The sequence below is a fragment of the Pimephales promelas genome, chromosome 5 (assembly GCF_988280905.1).
Source record: "Pimephales promelas chromosome 5, fPimPro1.hap1.1, whole genome shotgun sequence".
Lineage (NCBI taxonomy): Eukaryota > Metazoa > Chordata > Actinopteri > Cypriniformes > Leuciscidae > Pimephales > Pimephales promelas.
The window spans coordinates 7050169-7070656 of NC_142773.1; the positions used below are offsets into that span (position 1 = coordinate 7050169).

Genomic DNA, 20488 nt, shown 5'->3' on the forward strand with positions numbered 1-20488 from the left:
CATACTAGCCCAATGGCTGCCTCTGATGACGAAACTCTAAAATCAATAATCTGGATAGAGGCTACTTACCATCCTCGTGACTTACCAGACAAGACTGAGGGGACATGGAGGGAGGCCATCTTCTGTTGTCTGGAAAGGATGACCCCCAATCTACACCAGCACCTGCATCAGCAACCTCAGAGCCCAGGCCACAACCACTTAGACTTAGACTTAGACTTATCTTTATTAATCCTTAGGGATGACTCCCAAAAGGAAATTGAAAGTTTGAATCCTCATCGGTCATGTGGTCTCAGGAGAGAGGGCACCTTCAGTTCGAACTTAGCCTGGAGGAAGTCCAACTCAGTAAAGTCAGCATCTACATGGTTTAGCTCGTAGAACAAGCTCCCTGAGCCACGTCGCACACTGACATCTTGCCCAACTTTGATGCCTTCTTGGTCTTCACACAGGAGTGCCCATCCTTCCAATTCAGCACATCTGCATTCTTCATTTCTACCACATCCACCTTCCTGGAGTTTGAGCTCCTCACATCATTCACAAAATCCTCAAAGTCATACAGCACACCTCCAGGTCGATTTTTCATCTCCAGCTCGACACCATGATGAAAACTGTTAGCACTCATGAATGTGTGTCCCTTTTCAAAGTATTTCAGAGTCATATCCTCCATTGAGGTGGTATCTCCATTAACAAGGCAGACTAAGGAGGATAGCATGCACCAATTTTTATTTTGGGCTGAACAGTTGTCCACCCAAAAGATGCAGTGGCCTATGTCCCTTTCTTTTTTTAGAGCAGTCACATCTCTGCTGCTCCTCTCCCTGCTGTGCCCTCATGCCAGACCACAGAGATGGTGTTTTTTTTTGTCTTTTTTCTTGCCTACGGAGGCAAAGGTCTCATGGAATGCCACGATACGTTTTGTGAAGATTGATGTTTTCAAACCAGGCATACGAGGCAACATGATGACCTTTTGAAGGTCCACACTCTTCACCAATGTGTCCTCTGGCCTCAGTCCTTCTCTGCATCAGCCTGATACAGTATTCTGCTCTTTATGTCCAAGCCACCTCTGGCACTGCAAGCAGTCCAAGTCATGGCCATCATGGTCAGTTTTCATGTGCTGACCCTGCAGTACTGCAAAGCTGATGTTATTATTTTTTACAGCTTTGCAGTAGCTTTTATAGGAGCAGCTGTTGCCTTGTTCCAAATAATCAGCATACATGAGCTTGATGTTAACGTCGCTAGGAAAATAGCAACGATGTGGGGCATGCTCTCTTCGGTAGTGGCTCACTGATGGGTGGAATGATTCAATGTGGTCGTAAAAAGGCTGCATGTCTAGTTAGTTGGATGGTGTATGTCTTCCTCTTTGGTCTCTTGTGATCATCTCATTCCCATTCCTCATCACAGAGAGGACCAGACTGTTATTTGCTGTGTGGTACCCCCAAGGATGACAAGAAAAAAGTTTTACAGACCTGCTGTGGGACCTGATCTGCATTCTTTAGCCTGTAAACAAAGGACCTGCACCGTCGACTTGTTTTTCCATCCACACAAACTGCTGCTGTTGGAACATGAATGCACGTATGTCTGTGTAGTTGATGTCCCAGTACATCTTTCTGATCTCTTTACGCCTCTCCTCACTAAATTTGTCTGTGCATTTTCTTCTGCATTTACACGGACCTCCCATTGGTGGGGCTTTGGCTAAAAAGCTGAACATTAGTTAAAGGAGTAGTTCACTTTTAAAAAAAACTTTTGCTGATAATTTACTCACCCCCATGTCATCCAACATGTCCATGTCTTTCTTTCTTCAGTTGAAAAGAAATTAAGGTTTTTGATGAAAACATTCCAGGATTTTTTTTCCATATAATGGACTTCAATGGGAACCAAACGGTTCAAGGTCCAGAAGACATTTTCAGTGCAAATTGCAAACTGTTCAAAGGGCTTTAAACGATTCCAGACGATGAATAAGGATTTTATCAAGTGAAACGATCTCTCATTTAATAAATAAATAACAAAGTTTAAGTTTTATAAACTCAAATGCTCGCCTTGCTCCAATGCACATTCGTGACTCTCCTGTTCGAACTAGTTCATCAAAATGAACAAACATTTTTTCCGAGTCAATTCGTTCGTTTCGTTCGTTGAATGAACCAAATGACTCGAAAAAAGATTCGTTAATTTTAACAGAACAGAAGAAAGAATGACATGGGGGTGAGTAAATTATCAGCAAAAGTTTTTGTAAAAGTGAACTACTCCTTTAAGAAATGATATACATTAAATTGTTATTGCCTTTATTTTTATTTATTTTTTAAATAAATGTAAAAATGTGTAAAAAAAAAACACCAACTTATAGAAATTTACATTGGTAAAGCAAAAAATACAAAATAGAGTTGTATTTGGACTCTTTTTATGTAATGTTTATTAAATAACCAGGAAAATGAAGTGTAACAGGGACATAAATTTACATTTTATACACGGTATATACAAACTGTGAGGTCTTCGCCTCTTTATTTTAAAACACCACGGCACACCACTGATGTAGGTGTATACGTTATTATATAGAGCAAAGGACATACAATGATAGATTAAATGCCAGAAATAATGCTTTTCTCTTCTGTGTTTGTTGCAAATATATCTAATTATGATGATATTTATATAATTATTCAAATTAAATATCTAAATTATAATGTTGGGTAAATATTTCTATAAGTACTTGTACATTAATATAAGTATTTTTTTATATATATATTCTACCCACCTTTGGTTATTTTACGTTATTCAAAATATAACTACCCAGCAACATCAATGTTTTTTTATAGTAATAACCGAAAAACAACCTTTATGTAAAGTGCTGTATAAATTATTTTAAGTTATTTAAATCTGCAGTCCGTAGTTTTTCCTCTTTGTCGCCATCTCTGTTCGAAATCTGCAATTGCAGTCATTCGCGGAATTATCAACTTTACGTGAGTTGTGCTTCGGCACGGCACAGCGAGGATGAACACAATGTTTGAGGAGAGTGTCCGGCTGTCAGTCGCCGCCGGACACTTTTTTTCTGGTTCTGGAAAAAATCATTGCAGTGAATCACGCTAATTAAATCGCTTATCATATCATATAAAACCGTGCTAATTATACTTTGTTCTCAAATTGTTAATGTTAACAACGTCGGGACTACGTGACTACATGTAATGTCCTTACGATATGTATTGTTTTCGCATGGGCCGGTTGCAGTCTCTTTTTTTCTGTAAAAAGTCTTTTGCATTTTACAGCGGGTGAATCTCAAGTTGTCACTGGTGATTGTCATTTCAACTTTTCTGGATCCGCCATCAACTTAATAAGTTTAAATTTGATCAAATTCTGTGAGAAAAGGTTATAAATCTCCACTTCCAACATCCTCACACGCACGTGTCGCTGCTCAAACACAGTGGGTGGCGGGCGGGGTGATTTTATGAATGAAAGTTTTCAAAAAACGATGTTGTTACGAATCATCATGCTTTTTAAAGTGGGTATACAGAGATCTTTGACATTTCCTAGTGGGCATACGTAAATCCTTGACATTTTCTAGTGGGTATACGGTGTATACCTGTGTATCACGTAGACTACACCACTGGACATAATGACGCAAAGACATGCTTGAAGTTCCCGCTGAAATCCACCAGTACCAAAGGAGTTAAAAACATTATTACAAGCTTGCTGCTTTGAATCAAGCTGAGAAAAAGCAGAGAGTTTTGAACACTGGCTGCTTATGTATTTTCTCAAAAATGTAGTTAATAATTTTTAAATTGAAAATAATAATTTTCAATTTTATAATTGAACGCTGCGTTACCATAGAAACGGTACTTATTTTATGAGGCTCCTCCCCTTTTGGACATCCTTATATTTCATAATTTATGATCAAAACCTTTTCTAATCTTGACAAAACACATATTGTCAGAAAGGTCTGAGTCTCAAGGTTCCGAATTTTGTGACAAAATTGATATTTGGACAGAAACGTATTAATTTGTTAATTCAATGGAATTCAATGGCACCCGGTGGCTATTTTTGGTACTACGCCTAAACAAAATCTCATGGGAACTTCAATTTTTGTGATATCAACTTCAAATTCGGAACATAACTTGGTTAGATTTATGGCTTTGATTTTATAGTAATTTTAGAGTAAAAATATTTTGTAAAATATATATTTTATATAAAATAAAAAATATATAGTACAGTATATTTGATTTACTGTGAATTAAAATTTCCATAACGTTTTCATACTTTCATTTTTTGAAGTGTTTTCACTCCAGCAATAATCTATGTGAATAGAGCATTTAACCCCCATTCTCAAAAAGGGGGGGGGGGGGGGGGGGGTGTAACAGTTAAGGGGTTAAAAATAGTTTATTGTTGCAAAAAAAAAAATCCTAAACAGAATGTTCCTAGAATGTTATTTGGTTCTCAAAAAATAACCATAAGAGAACCAAATACTCAAGAGTGTGTGTGCATGTGTGTGGGTTATTAAGACACAAATGTTTGTAATGACAAGGGTAATACAACATAAGCATGGTTAACAAGGACACTTCATGTATCCTCGTAAACTAAAGGCTTAAAAAACATACTAAACTGTTTTTTTGAAGTTCAAAAAAAGTTTTCTGTGTTGGCTGGGTTTATGGGTTGGGTTTGTGTAAGGGGAGAGAATATACAGTATAACAACCATTACACCTATAGATAGCCCCCGCAAGTGTGTGTGTGTGTGTGTGTGTGTGTGTCAGAGTCCATATTATGAAAAAATTGAAAACCTCCTCTTTTTTTATTTAAAAGAATTATATTGCTAGTGTCGAGCACAATGCTTAACCCCTTGATTTCATGCAAGCTAAAGTACATTTCTTCAATGAAGAAATTAAATTGAACATTAAATGAGTCAGGAAATGAACTTTCATCCATTTTATTTCACATATTTCAAAATGTGCAATCATTACATTACACAAAACATTTAAGATTTCATAGATACAGCAAATATTACTAAATCCCATTCAACCATAAGCTAGCCTACCCCATGCCCAAATATTTTGTGTTTCAAACACCATAAAACAGCTCATTAACATTCACAGACTGAGTGATTTCAACACAGTAACATCTTTCCATTATGTTCTCAATAATTCACCAAACAGCTGGGCAAAAAAAGAGTTTATGGTATTTAATGTACTAACGGTCAGAATGTTTCAGAAAGGATTATATGTGATAAATTTAAAATAATACGCATCTCTTCATAAATTGTGGCATTTCACAACACACTGGTTTTCTGAACTACTTTAACCTTACTTAACTGTAACAAAAAAAATCAAACTTCAAAACTGATTTTAACAAATTACCTTAGATGAAATGAGTCTGTTGGAACTAATTCCAGCTTTTGCTTTTTCTGAACATCACATTTACTTTTCTCATTCAGACGACTTTGAGCAACCTTTTTTCTTATGAAACGCTAGATTAGGTGAGTGGGCGAAAGTCTTCCCACATGAAGAGCACTGGTACGGCTTCTCTCCAGTATGAACCCTCTCATGAGATTTCAAGTATGATGAGGTTGAGAAGCTCTTTCCACAGTGTGAACACTTGTATAGTTTCTCTCCAGTATGTACTCTCTGGTGTACTTTTAAAGCACTGGATGTAGTGTAAGTCTTCCCACAGTCAAAGCACCTAAAAGGGCTCACACCAGTATGCACACGCTCATGCTCTTTTAACTTTTGCATTTGTGTAAAACCCTTTCCACATAAAGAGCAAAAGTGAGGCTTCACAGCAGCATGAACTTTAAGGTGTCTGTGTAAGTATGTTGCCAAAGCAAATGTTTTATCACACTGATCACAGCTGTATGACCTCACTCCAGTGTGAGAGAGCAGATGATCTCTGAGAGCGTTTTTGTAACCAAAACTCTTTCCACACTGAGAGCATGTGAACGGTTTTTCTCCACTGTGAATTTTCATGTGCGAATTTAAGCATCCTTTATCAATGAAACTATTTCCACACTGAGTGCATGTGAATGGTTTTTCTCCTGTGTGGATTCTCATGTGTCTCTTAAGGTCTGCTTCATGTATGTAAGTCTTTCCACACTGAGTGCATGTGAACGGTCTTTCTCCCGTGTGAACTCTCATGTGTACATCCAACTTTCCTTTTTCTGTGAAAACCTTTCCACACTGAGCGCATGTGAGCAGATTCTCTCCCGTGTGCATTCTCATGTGTCGCGTAAGGACTGGTTTACGTGTGTAACACTTTCCACACTCAGTGCAGGCAAAAGATCCTTTGACTCCAGATTTCCCAGCTTTTTTGTGTGTGGATTTCCTTTTAGACTGTGAAATGACTGTGTTTCCATCTGCAATGCGCAAAAAAAATTTTTTTTAATTTTTTTAAATATATGTTGTTGGTCTTCATTCACTTCAATATTGAATATTCTTTTAAAAAGGGCAAATATAAAACGAGAAGGAATGTAAGTGAATCTAGTTTTTGGATGCATTTTTAAATCATTTTTTATCTGAATGTTTCTTGTCTGTGATTAAAGAAAATGAGGGAAAACACCAACCTTCCTCTGTGTCTTCATCTCTCCTTCTGCAGGGTTCTTCCTCAAACTCCATCTTTACAACAATAAGTCCGTAGTTTCTCTTGGAGTAATTCCTCCTGCTTGTTTCTCCTCCTGTGGGAAGATTTCCCAGCATTTAAACTCTCATGAACGACTGTGGGAGCTTCACTGACTGAACGTGTGAATTGTGGTCGTTGCTGGTCATTTAGCAGATGCTCACCACACTTACAATCTGTGAGCCTATTGTTTGCACAATTCAGCTCGCGGCCTGACGTTCCCCAAAACCCCTCCTCTCCCTTCTCCCACATTAATGTTAAGAACAAATGCTTCTTTCAATTCTTCAATTACCACAGCCGTTCAGAGAGAAGCTGAAAGAACATTGATGAGGGTTGATTGCTGTAATCCGACATCGAGTAAATGTGTGAACGTGTGCAAACCCATTCGGTAAAAAAAAAAAAATCTATATTTTCAAATATATTTCTAAATTGGTAAAACAACCTCTTAGAAGGAAAGAAGTAGTCCTCTCTCTTTCACCCACATGTGGTTTCTGCCCTTCACCCATCTAGAGACTAATGGCCCTAAGGTCCTGTGACTGCCATAAAAATTCCTCAGGACGTCTGCATCAGTGGGTGAAACAAAGAGATCACAATGATCCATCCAAATCCATTCTATGTTTGGAAACCTTAAAACTGATGCAAACTACAAACAGCCATTTCATACTTATTCAGAGAAATAAGTATTCACTATTTGTGACGCAACATCGTACACAAATCCAGCTGTTAATGTGCAAATTAATAAATCCATGACAGTTCAATCTATTCCCATCTTGTTTGGACTCTATTTGTTTAGAATATCATCAAAGGTATATCGTCTTGTGGTGGTTTGGAAAGTAAGACATGAATTGGTAAAACTTCAGACCATGGGCATCAGTTTGGTTTGAAATGTGCTGGGAACAGAGACGTATTCGGAAGGGCATTTTCAAAAGTGCTGGGTACAATGACGCATTCATTCTTTTTTTTCCTCTTTCGAGTAGGTCATGTTTTGAAAGACGATGTCCGGTAGCTTCCTGATGTACATAGATAAAAATCAGCACAATGTCCGAGTATAGTGAGTATATGGAGTATATACGCCCTTTATACCATAAGTACAGTGATGGTCCAGTGGTAAAATTTTTGCCTAGCGTGTCGGGACTCGGGAGGTTCGAGGTTCTAGTCCGCACTCGTATATAGTTTTTTTTCCTCCCTCATCAAAACCAATAATGTTTATATGTGGTTGAATTGATATAATTATCAGTGGTTGTATATGTTTTGATGAGGGAAAAAATATATACAAGAGCGGATTAGAACCCATGAGAAACAGGGTGTGCATTTTGTGTGCCTTTTGATTTGTGATTTCACCGGAACGAATCTCCGCAACGGATTGAAGCGAGAGAAGACAAAACATTTCAGGGCTAGATCGTATGTTATTTAACAAACAAATGAAACGAATGCCGTTAACTGGAGATGTTTTATTTGTATTGGTACATCTGTGCCGCGAGATGTTTCAAAAGTGGTGGGGACAAAATCGACCCTGGCAAAAAGTGGTGGGGACATGTCCCACCCGTCCCCCCCGTAAATGGAAGCCCCCCTCTGCTTCAGACACTTTAAAGACTTCTGTGTGCTTTATGAAAATGAGTTCACAGGGGAACGAAGGGTAGAGACAGATCTGCCTGACTCTGATCTTCTTTGATGAGTCTAGTTTTTAGCTTTGCCCAAAACCTGTTCCTCTAACAGTTAGACAGAGAGGCCTGCAACCCACAGTCTCTCGCACACATTCTGCAATTTGGAGGAGGATTGGTGTTGATCATAGACATATACACTAGACGTCACCTTGGGGTTCTAAGCATGCGTCAAAACCACCGCCATCTTGGAACAGGGGTCTTGTCATAGGACGTAGCTGGGTAACGCTGCTATCTCTGCCTTTACTTCGAATTCAATGATGGTGGCGGACTTTTGTGCAGCGTGATGTTCACAGATGAAATCTGAACTAGGAAGAATGTTTTTTTTTTTTTAATTTAATTTTTTTTTTTGGAATCAATGATAAATGCATGTCTGACTGTTGGAACAAACCAAAAAAATGAGAAAAATCGCATTCATGATTATTTATGGTGATTTTATTTCCGCTAGACCTGTGTCTACATTGACACTGATGCATTAAAGTGGAGGGGCTCCCCTGTTTCAAGATGGCGGCTCTATTGACGCATTCGTTCCAATGAACTGCCATAGCCAAGGTGACATCTAGTGTATGTGTCTATGGGTGTTGATCTAGAGGTACATGTCACGTAAAAGATTATCCCAAGTATTACTAAAGTAATTCTAAATTCTGAATTTATAACACACAATTGCGACTTTATATCTCCCAATTTGCGTATTATAAAGTCAGAATTTCAAGTAGCCTCGCAATTGCTAGTTTATATCTCATAATTCTGACTTAATAACACACAATTGCGACTTTATATCACACAACTCTGACTTGATAACACGCATTTGCGACTTCATATCATGAAAGTCTGACTTTATAACCTGCTATTGCGACTTTATATAAATTCTGAGATAAAAAGTCTGAATAGTGAGATAAAAAGTCGCAATTACCTTAAGCTATATTTCTTGATGCTGTTATTATTTTAGCATTTTCCTTGAATGTTTACTGGTATTTTAAGATGTTTACAGTTGTTCCTTTAAAATTACAGAGACAATTAGACTACTTTGACATTTTTTGCTTCCACTCAACAGCAAATATGAATAAAATAAAATTGCTTTATTTTAAAATGTTCTATATAAGTATTAAAAAAAATACTTGCGGTGCACATGCTATTAATCTATCCAATGTAGGTTTGAAATAATGTGATCTAAAATGTTGTAAAATAACTTTGCATGTAGCCTATGTAGTGTGAATCTCGGATAAGCATCCCATTTATGTAAATAATTGGTAACACTTTACAATAAGGTTCATTAGTTAACATTAGTTAATGTATTTACTAACATGCACTAACCATTAGCAATACATTTGTTACTGCATTTGTTCATCTTTGTTAATGTTAGTTCATGAAAATACAGCTGTTCATTGTTTGTTCATGTTCATTCACGGTGCATTAACTAATGTTAACAAGATTTTAATCAAGTATTAGTAAATGTTGAAAATAACATTAACAAAGATTAACAAATGCTGTATAAGTGCTATTCATTATTAGTTCATATTAACTAATGTAGTTAACTAATATTAACTAACGAACCTTATTGTAAAGTGTTACCAAATAATTACTTATTCATCAATAATTACTTATAATTATTTAACAGTACTATACTACACAGGTTTGAACATCATTTCAGTACAATATTGAGCATACATGTCATGTAAGATGAATGCATGCGAATTATCACCATGACATCATGACTTTTGCGTAAACATACACGCCACTTTCGAGTCAAGTGGCGTGTTATCTCTACACATTTTGAGCTATTCGCGTGTATCCACGTGTATGCGTGTATGTCTACGCCATTAACGTCCGAGTGATTCCGCGTGTCTGTGCACGCAGTCAAATGTCCGCGCGAAATGAACCAAAATGTAGATCTACATCTGGGGAGCGATCTCTTTTTTTTCCTAGGATGGTAAGGGAACAGTCATAAATGCCATTAACCCCAGCGACGGTTAGGTTTAGGGACGGGGTTGAGGTAAGTCATATATTTATATATACAGTAATAACGTTAAGTCAACGGCGTTCATAAACACGCTGAAAAACGATTATGCGTCATGATAGCACGCCAAAAATGGAAATACGAATTGGCGTGTCATACACACGCTACTTCATGAGATCAGTCTGGAATTATAATCCAGAGATCGGCACTGCGCATGCTTATATTACGTCACTAAAACACACCTCCATCCACTACGTCTTGGACCATCCAGCTACATCATCGTGCTACAGGCTGCAGCGAGGGGTGTCTCCATGATGGATCCATGTTCTCATTCTGTTTACGCCAAATTCTGACTCTACCATCTGGATGTCTCAACAGAAATCGAGACTCATCAGACCAGGCAACATTTTTCCAGTCTTCAACTGTCCAATTTTGGTGAGCTCTTGCAAATTGTAACCTCTTTTTCCTATTTGTAGTGGAGATGAGTGGTACCCAGGTGGGGTCTTCTGCTGTTGTAGCCCATCCGCCTCAAGGTTGTGTGTGTTGTGGCTTCACAAATGCTTTGCTGCATACCTCGGTTGTAACGAGTGGTTATTTCAGTCAAAGTTGCTCTTCTATCAGCTTGAATCAGTCGGCCCATTCTCCTCTGACCTCTAGCATCAACAAGGCATTTTCGCCCACAGGACTCCCGCATACTGGATGTTTTTCCCTTTTCACACCATTCTTTGTAAACCCTAGAAATGGTTGTGTGTGAAAATCCCAGTAACTGAGCAGATTGTGAAATACTCAGACCGGCCCGTCAGGCACCAACAACCATGCCACGCTCAAAATTGCTTAAATCACCTTTCTTTCCCATTCTGACATTCAGTTTGGAGTTCAGGAGATTGTCTTGACTAGGACCACACCCCTAAATGCACTGAAGCAACTGCCATGTGATTGGTTGATTAGATAATTGCATTAATGAGAAATCGAACAGGTGTTCCTAATAATCCTTTAGGTGAGTGTATAGCCGTTTCTCATTATACGTAATTGTCTGTACTTGTGTTCTTGTGGACTTATGAAATGTCATCAGTCGCTGTCGAAGTATTGTTCCAATTCAAAGTTCGCATCTAGCCAAGTCCACTTCAAATCCCCGGATGTGTTCTTGATCCGCCCCGTTTACCGAGGGTTTGCCGCCGGCTCTATCTCTCTAGTCTAGTGGGTAAACCTTGACGTATAATTCGACAAGTCTATCTTTGGTCTCATTAAACTATAGTTTGTTCCATGGCGCAAAAAAAAAAAAAGTTTGAGGTTTCATGGCTATTTAACTTCAACAACTTTTTTTATATTATCTTCACTATATGAACAATAAAATAAAATGACATAACCCTGTCTCTGTTTGATAAATGTCAATAAAAATCAATGTTTCATATTTTTAAAATGAAAACAAAAATATCATGTTCATTTTGTTATAAATATATGCAATGAAGAGAATCGCGTTGCCTGAACCACATGGCCATTAGGCTAATAGGCTATGTTGTTTTTTGTTAATGAAAAGAGTCAGAGGGGTGTTTTATAACATATTTCGTTTTATTGTTGACGAAAAGATGCAGAGTTGTAGCAAATTTCGTTTTATTGTTGCCTAAAAAATAGAGCAGAGCGTGCTGAGTGACACGATCAAGTACGCTCTGTTCCATTTGCAGAAGAACCGGACTTGCGTCCTCGCATCCTCGGGAGTCGAACTTGCAAGTCTGAACTACCAAGGACGCAAGTCCGAAGTCTACGTACTTGGTATTGAGAAACGGCCTATCTCTCTCACTGGCTAGAGTTGAAACTATTCAGTTCTTTAAAATTACAAATATTTCACACCAAACCAATTATTTTAGATAAACAAAAAAATAAAAATCAACTTACATTTTCACAGAGTTGAAGAAGTAGATGTCTATACAATACATGAATGGTTTACAAAAGATGGGTTTAAAGTTGTAAAGATCCCCCAGTGATTCTCTCTCCCCCACGCTTGACTGGAGTGGTGTCTGTGTGAGTGTGTGTCTGTGTGTGTGAGACAGAGTGGATATCATCGGCAATAAATTACTTCAGACCTCTCTTAATCCTGAAAACCTCTAATTCAGAGGGGCCCAGGCGCACTTGTCTATCTGTGTGTGTGTGTGTTACACGTGTTGTATTACAATTTTTTTTTAATGTTTTAAATGGAGAAAGTCTCTAAATCTCTGCAAATGGCATGAGTTTCCCTGTGCGATACTCCTGACTGTCCTGTGACAGCATGAGAAAGCCACGCCTTTCCTGTTTCTCGTCTCACCATGTGAAAAGTCCTGCGGAGCAAGTTTGAAGACCTGCTATGCTAATTGCTGAGACCATTTGCCTTGGAGTTCTAGGGTCTCATGCATTTCCATTTGCTTTGTTTCAGTGTCTCCACCTCTATGTTACCCACCCCCCTTTTGAAATGTATAAGAATAGTTCTGTATTTTAGTTTGTTAAGACTATTTTTGAGAAGGCTATAGCGACGCAAGTCTCCTGGTCTGTTGTTTGGAAGAAAAACTTTTTTTCTTAGATTATTCTATATTTCTTAGAATTTATTCCAAAGCATGACCGTGATAGTTTAAATATGATCTTTTAAAATTAAAAGATTGTTTAAATTAAATCTTTATTTTAAATTTATTTATATTTATTTTATATTTATTTATCTTTTAGAAAATTACTGTAATGATTTTGTTTAACGGCGATCTAAAGTGTAATTTTTATTAATATTGCCATAACGATTTTGTACTGTAACAGCATATTCTACATGACCGTAACAGAAAATTGCATTTTTACATTTTCAATAAATAAATAAATAAATAATTTAATATAATTTCTCAGCAGTTTTGCACTCACAAACCATAAGATCTCTATTTTTAGGTTAAATTATTATAAATGAAGTATATAACTCTATAATAAATAATAGAACATATGTTACTAAAATGCATTCATACAAATTAAACATAGTTTTAGCTATTTATAAAAAAATTATATAAAAATAAAAACACGTTACATTTTCAGAGCGCTGAAGTAGCCGAATCCAATGATTAAAAAAAACAATCCAAAAAGCAAATAGTTGCAAGCAAACAAAGCCCTCCCATATCCTTCAGTGATAAACCCTCTAAGGTACAATTATGTCACAGCATATGCAATGCAAGTCTGCTTTTCAGTTTTTCACACTAAATTAAATTAAAACCATAATTTTAAAAGTTTAAATTAGATCTTTTAAAATGAAAAGACTGTTTCTAAATCTGTGAAACATTAGTTGTCAAATAGTAGACTATACTGTCCTCCCTTTTGACAGCAAGTACTCCATTCATTACAGAGTCAAGAAATGCAAGCTTTTCTTACAATCACCTTGTTACTATTTTCAGAACCTTGATTTTTTCATTTTGTCATTTTTCACAACTCTAGACACAAAACTCACAACCGATGATCAAAATGGACATTTTTCAAAACTTCTCAATTGCTTGGATACAATACACATACAACTTAGATCATTTGTTCATTCAACAAAAATCTTGTGTTCAATATGACACAACTTAACATCATAGTACTTATTTCAAAAGGCAATTCACACATTACATTTCAAATGAGTGTCTATTCATTTCCTTACAATGATCTACCTGTCAACTGATACAAGTTCTCAAAATGACAAGTAATGTTGCGTTACTCTTAAAGGGGTCATGAACTATCTTTTTACATTTTATTATATTGTTGTCTGAGGTCAACTTATGACGTTCACTTGGTTTTTGCATTCAAATACATCAAAATGAATAAGTAATAGACGCAAAACGCTGGGTTTTTATGGGCGTCTCGCACTGAAGACTTGGAAGTAAACGCCCACTCCTGTGAGTGGATAACAGTTTTGCATATTATAATGAGTTTCGACTCACCCGTCGATGCACTTGGGGGAAATTGTTTTGAAAACGTCCAATGTTGTAAAATGGCAACCGGAATGATTCGCCCATACATGTTCGACCCAGAGTCCGTGTGTTGCACCATTCCTGTCAGATCCAATATAGACGGCACAGCATCGTTCTTTAATCTTAATCGGTCTGCAAATCCAGACTAGTTTACAAAATAATCCTAAGTGAAATAAAGCGAACTGACGGTTTTACCCTTATCAGCTGGAACGTCATTAAAAATTAGGTTAAAGGGACACTATGCAGTTATTTTAGCTTAATTTAACAGCTTCAGAGTTATTGAAATGGTTATATGACTTCTTTCGGATTGAATGGTAGGCGTCTCGACCCCGCCTGGTGCCTGTGAGCGGAAAAATCTCACTTGCGACTTCGGTGCGACGGGCCGCCGGCCTCAGCATCAGGAAGTATCGTGTGATATCAGCTCTCGCGATGTAACATATTCCTTTTCCTTTACATATCCAGGAACAAGGTCGAGAGATGGTCCAGAGGGATGGAGTTTGTCACACTATAGTTATGGCTGAGCCTGCATATAAGATACAGAAAGCTAGGAAAGCATTGTCGGAGGAACAGAGAAAGAGGAAACAGCAGACTGACCGAGCGAGGAGTCGGACACGAGCATAGGCGTGATTTGCGGGTGTGATATGTCCCCATTGAAACATCTCGCAGCACGGATGTACCAATACAAACAAATAAAACATCTCCAGGTAACTCTAGTAGAGCATTCATTTCATTCGTTAAATAAGAGGCGATCTGAAATGTGTTGTTTTTGAAATCAAGTGACCAAAGTGCTCGTTGCAGCTGCGATCAGTTTCATTGGATTCAGTGTTCTGTTGTGACGCACACAATCTTCAAACGGACCCGCGCATCAATCCATTGCGGGGACTGAGAGACTCGTTACGGTGAAATCACAAAACCCAATGCACAAAAAAACATGTCCCTGCTTGAAAAACAGCCACTAATAAACAATTGGTTTGAAGAGGAAAATAAACTATACTATTAGTAGGGATTAGAACCCAGAACAGAACAAAAGTTCTGCCTCTGGACCATTAAAGTTCATGGGGATAATTGTATTTAATCACGTGAGAATTCTCACCACTAACAACTAATATTAGATCTCATTAAACGACAAATTAAACACAACGTACTATTGTATACTATGTAACACGTCTACGTGAGAGGTATTTACGACAGTAACGTTAAAAACAAGTACTCCACAGTTACTCTACGGGTCGCTGCTTGACAAAAACAGGATTCCTGTCTGGTGTCCCTTTAAAGGGTAACTAAACCCCTGGTCAGAGACTGACTCCACCCACTGGCAATATTTAAAAAAAAATCCTGAAAAAGTGGGCAGACCCCAGCGGAGATAGAGGGGACGAAATAAAACACTCTATCCTGAGGTGCGTTCCATTCGACACGGCCCCTACACAAGTGTTCACTGCTCCCTACTCCCTGAACACGGTATATCAGTTGAAGGGGACTTCATTGACTTCCTGTGAAGTGATGTATCAATGTTCCCTTATTCCCTATGCCGTTTGTAGTGCCCTTCGAACTGAACATGTTCGTTCCCTTCGAATTGGAATCTCACTTAAGATGGCAAAATACCCTGTGAAGTCCACTTCGCAGTCCACTTACGGTTGAATGGAACTCAACATGGAACACTCTGGTCATTTTCAATACTCGCAATTCCAACTCCTGACTCACTACAGTGGTTTTGACGAAACAAGCTGGTTTTTATACTGCCAAGGGCGTAGCTCGTGCCAAGAGTGTGGTGAGCTGAAACGTGTGTACGTCACGAAGAACCGCTAACATCCAACAGGAAAATTCAACTGCAGTAGCCACCGTTCAACCTGAAGAGGGCAACACTAAGACGTTTTTACACCATATATTGTAGAAATAAAACACTTTATAAACAAATGTCAAAAAAGTTACTCGAATCAATGACTGGTATTAATAAAGATCCATTCTTACAGATCATTAACTAAAAAAAGTTGGTTTAGGGTTTAGTTACTCTTTAAATGTATTCCTATTGGAATCCAGAGGCAGCTTATGCAGCGACTGTATTCTTCCACAACCAGGCACTGCACAATATTTTGTATTGCTCGCTCGGTAGCTCGATCCGGTTTGTCATCACGAGGTAGGCCTATGTTATTTAGCTATGAAAAAGCTCAAGGAAAATTTGATTTCTCAGTTCATCACCCCTTTAATGCATAGTTGTATGGAAACAGACACACAATCTTTAGTTTTGTCAAAATATTCGGTACTTCGGTACCAAGTCCGTACTAAAAAATTTTAAACGTCACGGTACCAAGTTCCAGTGGTACCGAAGATCCAGTCAAACCCGGTTCTAAATGCGCATGCTTGCACGAAGGGCGTGAAGTTGCGTCCTCTTAATGAAAGCACTGAGAAATGGTGACCGGCGTCGCTGCTGATGTGGTCTCTGTGTATATTAAAAAACAAAACGACCATTTAAATATAAAACCTGCATGTTCTGTTTGAACGGTGCAGACGCGCGGTGACGCTCGCGCTGTTTTCAGCACTTTCAGTCAGTGCTGCTTCACGATATGATGACATTCATGATTCCATTTATCACCGAGAGTCACTTCATGAGCATGATGTTACCGTTTCATTTGAGAAAAACTATCGTCATATCATACACACACAGAAACTCAAAGGTCTTCACAGCAACCCATCAAAATAAAAGTTTGGTTTAACTTAAAGAAATTGACGGAAATAATTATATTAGGCTACTGTACAATAGATTTATCTACGTCTCCATTTATTAAAAATACTACTAATAATAATAATAATGTGTGCATAGAAGGTTGCTTATTTTTCACTTGATTTTTTTACAAGCAATATTTCTCAGTATCATCAATATTTTCGTTTAAACAGCATGCAGCCTTCAATGCTTTCATAAATTAACAATCATAAATAATAAAGTGATTGAACTGAATTTATATATATATATATATATATATGAAGAGTTCAGATGCAAAAGCCTGTAAGTGCCATTTGAAATTTTCTTCTAGAATGATCATTTTTATCAAGCTTGTATATTTAAGTTCAGTAATTTCACTTAAATGGCAATGATAATTACCTATTAATTGTTATTTAAGTGAAATTACTGAACTTAAATATACAAGTTTGATCAAAATCATCATTAAAGAAGAAAATTTCAAATGGCATTTAGAGGCTTTTGCATCTGAACTCTTCATATATATATATATTTTTTTTTTTTTCAAATAGTTAAATAAATTAGTTTTGATTTTTCTGTGGTACCGAGATCCGTGACATTTTAATGGTATCGGTACTGACTACTGGAATTTTGGTACCGTGACATCCCTACTTCCATGTTTACAGTAAATCATAAACGTTTCAAGATAATGAGATTCATTGTCACCAATTAGCATGGAGCATGAACCAATTAAACTATAATATCCATGGACGTAGGCGTAGCCTAATATTTTATTGTATATTTTTGCTTTGATTCAACAGCAGTTCTGATTGTACTGTTTTGCATCAATATATTACACAATTTGTTCAGTGATTCCACTATGTCTGTATTCTCTGTACTACCGCAATGCTTTTACATGGATGCATATTTACTGTACATGTAGAACCATAATGAAACCTGTATCACCTATTTTGTTCTACAATATTTAATGATTGTACGAACAATCACACAGTGAAACTATTGGTTGCTTGTGTGTGGGTGATCTATAGTTATGCTTCAATGGTATTTCACAGTAAATTAGTTTTTTGAACCAATGATTGTGCGAGTGCAAGATTTCTTTAAAGATGTGAATGCACAATGCAATGTTCTGAACATTAGACTGCCTGTGTTACAAGTGATAACCGCTTTGAGTTTTGTGTCTAGAGTTTTGAAAAATGATATAAAGGTTCTGAAAATAATAGCAAAGCGATTGTAAAAAAACTGTTGATGACTTGATGACACAGAACTATGTGGATCAGAATGAAAATATAACAAATAAATACAATCTCAAATTAAACGAAAAATAGGTTCAAATAACACAAATGATAATTCACAGATTAGTAATGCCATTTCCTAAAATATTTACAGTTTGTTTTGAAAAGCTTAAGATAACACGTCACATGCTAAGTTCATTTCAAATATTTTTTTCTAATTACTGCAGGGTAAATTTAAAAAATACATTTCTAAGTTACCCAAAGCAAGTAGATAGAGAAAACTTACAGCTGTTGCTCTTTAAAACTTCCAAAAACACGGATTGACGAGAAAAACACCCAGTCTGAGCAACATATACCAGCCATGTGCCCGGCTACTCACTTCCTCCTACTATATATTACCTACAGTTTCTTAAACGTCCACTAGATGGCAGTTTGAGAACAAAATTAACTTGAGAAACAGGGTACAGAACCCTGATAATAAGCTGAACATAAACTAGTTTAATTAGTGACATCTAGACTACATTTTAAAACCTTTATTTGCACATCTTTATTTTAAAATATGTATTTGAATAAGGCAACATTTTTATTTTAAAATCTTAATTTGAATATGGCATTATGATACCTCATTCCACTTCCATGATTAAAGGTTCTATATGTATAACTATTTATAAAATGAATCCTTTTTTATTGCCTGTGTTTGATGAGGTTGTAATCACACATTACAACGATCCACTTTTCGGGTTTTGCCATTACCTCTGAAGGCCAATGTTCTTATTTATATGCAGTGTTGTGCAAGTTACTTCCAAACTGTAATACATCAGGTATTACTTGTTACTGTTATTTAAAAGTAATTCATTACCTTACAATATTACTGTCCCAGAATTGTAATGCGTTACATTACTCATGTATTACTTTTGAGTTACTTTCACCAAAATAACTAAGTAGAACTTAACTTTTGGGCTGTAACGATATGCAATATGAAACCGAAATCGCGATTCGCCACACGACTCAGATCCACGAACCTACAGAATCGCGACACACCTCTTCCAACTCCAGCGTTATTCTCCTTACCGTCCAGATCCAATGCTGCCTTATCTTTAAATTAGGCTATTAGTATTATTTGAAGTTAACATTATAAAATACGTGGACCTACACCACAAAACTAGTTGAGGAAAAATTATTTAAAATTGGGGAAGTCCAGCATTATGGACATGACATTTGCAGTCAAAACTTGAAATACAAATTCTCAGAAAATACATTTATTGAAACGTATATAGGCTACTTCCTTAAAGGATTCCAGACATTAGGCAAATATCAGTCTATGTTTTATTTTTAATATTAGGGAAAAGACACACATTCATGCGTGACAAAAAAATAGGAGGCAAAATATATATTTTTGTAATTCTGTTAATTACACTGCGCAAATCGGATGAGGAAGGGTTGGCTCTCCAGTCTCCATAGAACTTAAAATATTCATTTTATTTTAGTTTTCGTGTTCGCATTTATGAGGAAAAAACAATGTTACAGACGCGACCGCTCTGAACTGGCACTAAAAGACTGCTTTAAAACTTTCACACAGTCTGTTGCCTTTAAGAAGTAAAAGCAGACAATACACTGTAATACAACTGTAATACAAGCCTCACTGAACATGTAACGAGTAAAATATTACTGAAAATTGATTAGTAATGCCTTACACTACTGCGTTACAGCAAAAAGTAATACGTTACTGTAATGTATTACTTTTGTAATGCGTTACTCCCAACACTGTTTATATGCGAGGTCTCCGGGTCAGATTTCCTGCGAAATCCATCAGAAGTGAACATTATTTAGTATTCATGTCATGTTTCATGTAGTTTACCTTGCTATTTCACTTGAGTTTACTATGTTGATCCGTGTTTTCGTCCGGAGACGATCAGATTCACGTTTTGCCTGACGAGCTTGAGCAGATAAAACTTTTTTTGTTTTTTATATTTATGTGCAGTTTGTGTTGGAGTCTGTGTTGTGCTGGAGGCAGGACGTTTTGGGCTGTTATCAGACTCCATGTCGTCAGCTGAAGTGCCGTTGTTCGCATGATAGACTGTAGGATAGAGAGGCTCGGGACTCGGGAGCGCGCATGCACAGACGGATGCAGAGAAGAGAAAAATAGCCAAAGCTCGGTTTACACCGATTGAAAATTCTAGACATGAGGGGACCATATACAGTCTAGGGGAACTCATATTAATGTTAAAAAAACCTCAGAAAATGAAAATTTCATGTCAGGGGACCTTTAAACTACAGAAAAAAAACCATCTTGACGTGAGTGTGCACTACATTGATCTCAGCTCTTCTCTCTTGGCCAGAATCTCCTCAATATTCTTGAGCTCTGCTGATTTTTCCTTGCTGGCCCTCCTCAGGGCATTTGACTTGGTTATTAGCTGAGC

At 37.1% G+C, this 20488-nt stretch overlaps 1 protein-coding gene, 1 long non-coding RNA gene and 1 pseudogene across 2 annotated transcripts in view; 1 reads left to right on the forward strand and 2 right to left on the reverse strand.

Annotated features, from left to right (window-relative positions):
* Positions 1–272: 272 nt before the first annotated feature.
* On the reverse strand, positions 273–1673 carry LOC148981334 (uncharacterized; annotated as a pseudogene).
* A 3231-nt stretch (positions 1674–4904) lies between these two features.
* Positions 4905–18506, reverse strand: LOC120470317 (uncharacterized). Its single transcript, XM_039659871.2, has 3 exons — positions 18355–18506; positions 6527–6637; positions 4905–6319 (listed from the first exon to the last, which is right to left on the reverse strand). The coding sequence occupies exons 2-3, from the start codon at positions 6576–6578 to the stop codon at positions 5397–5399; spliced, it is 975 nt and encodes a 324-aa protein (XP_039515805.2). The 5' UTR covers positions 6579–6637; positions 18355–18506; the 3' UTR covers positions 4905–5396.
* The window catches only part of LOC148981335 (uncharacterized), a 29459-nt gene continuing 19075 nt past the window's right edge, over positions 10105–20488 (forward strand). The window contains exon 1 of the long non-coding RNA XR_016168458.1: positions 10105–10214. This is a non-coding gene — a long non-coding RNA (uncharacterized LOC148981335). The remainder of the gene's footprint in view (positions 10215–20488) is intronic.

Bases quoted from the DNA above. Each gene is read 5' to 3' on its own strand.
- LOC120470317 (XM_039659871.2), bottom strand. From the start codon at position 6,578: ATGGAGTTTGAGGAAGAACCCTGCAGAAGGAGAGATGAAGACACAGAG. The intron at 6,320-6,526 runs GTTGGTGTTTTC...TGCGCATTGCAG, and splicing joins AGATGAAGACACAGAGGAAG to ATGGAAACACAGTCATTTCA.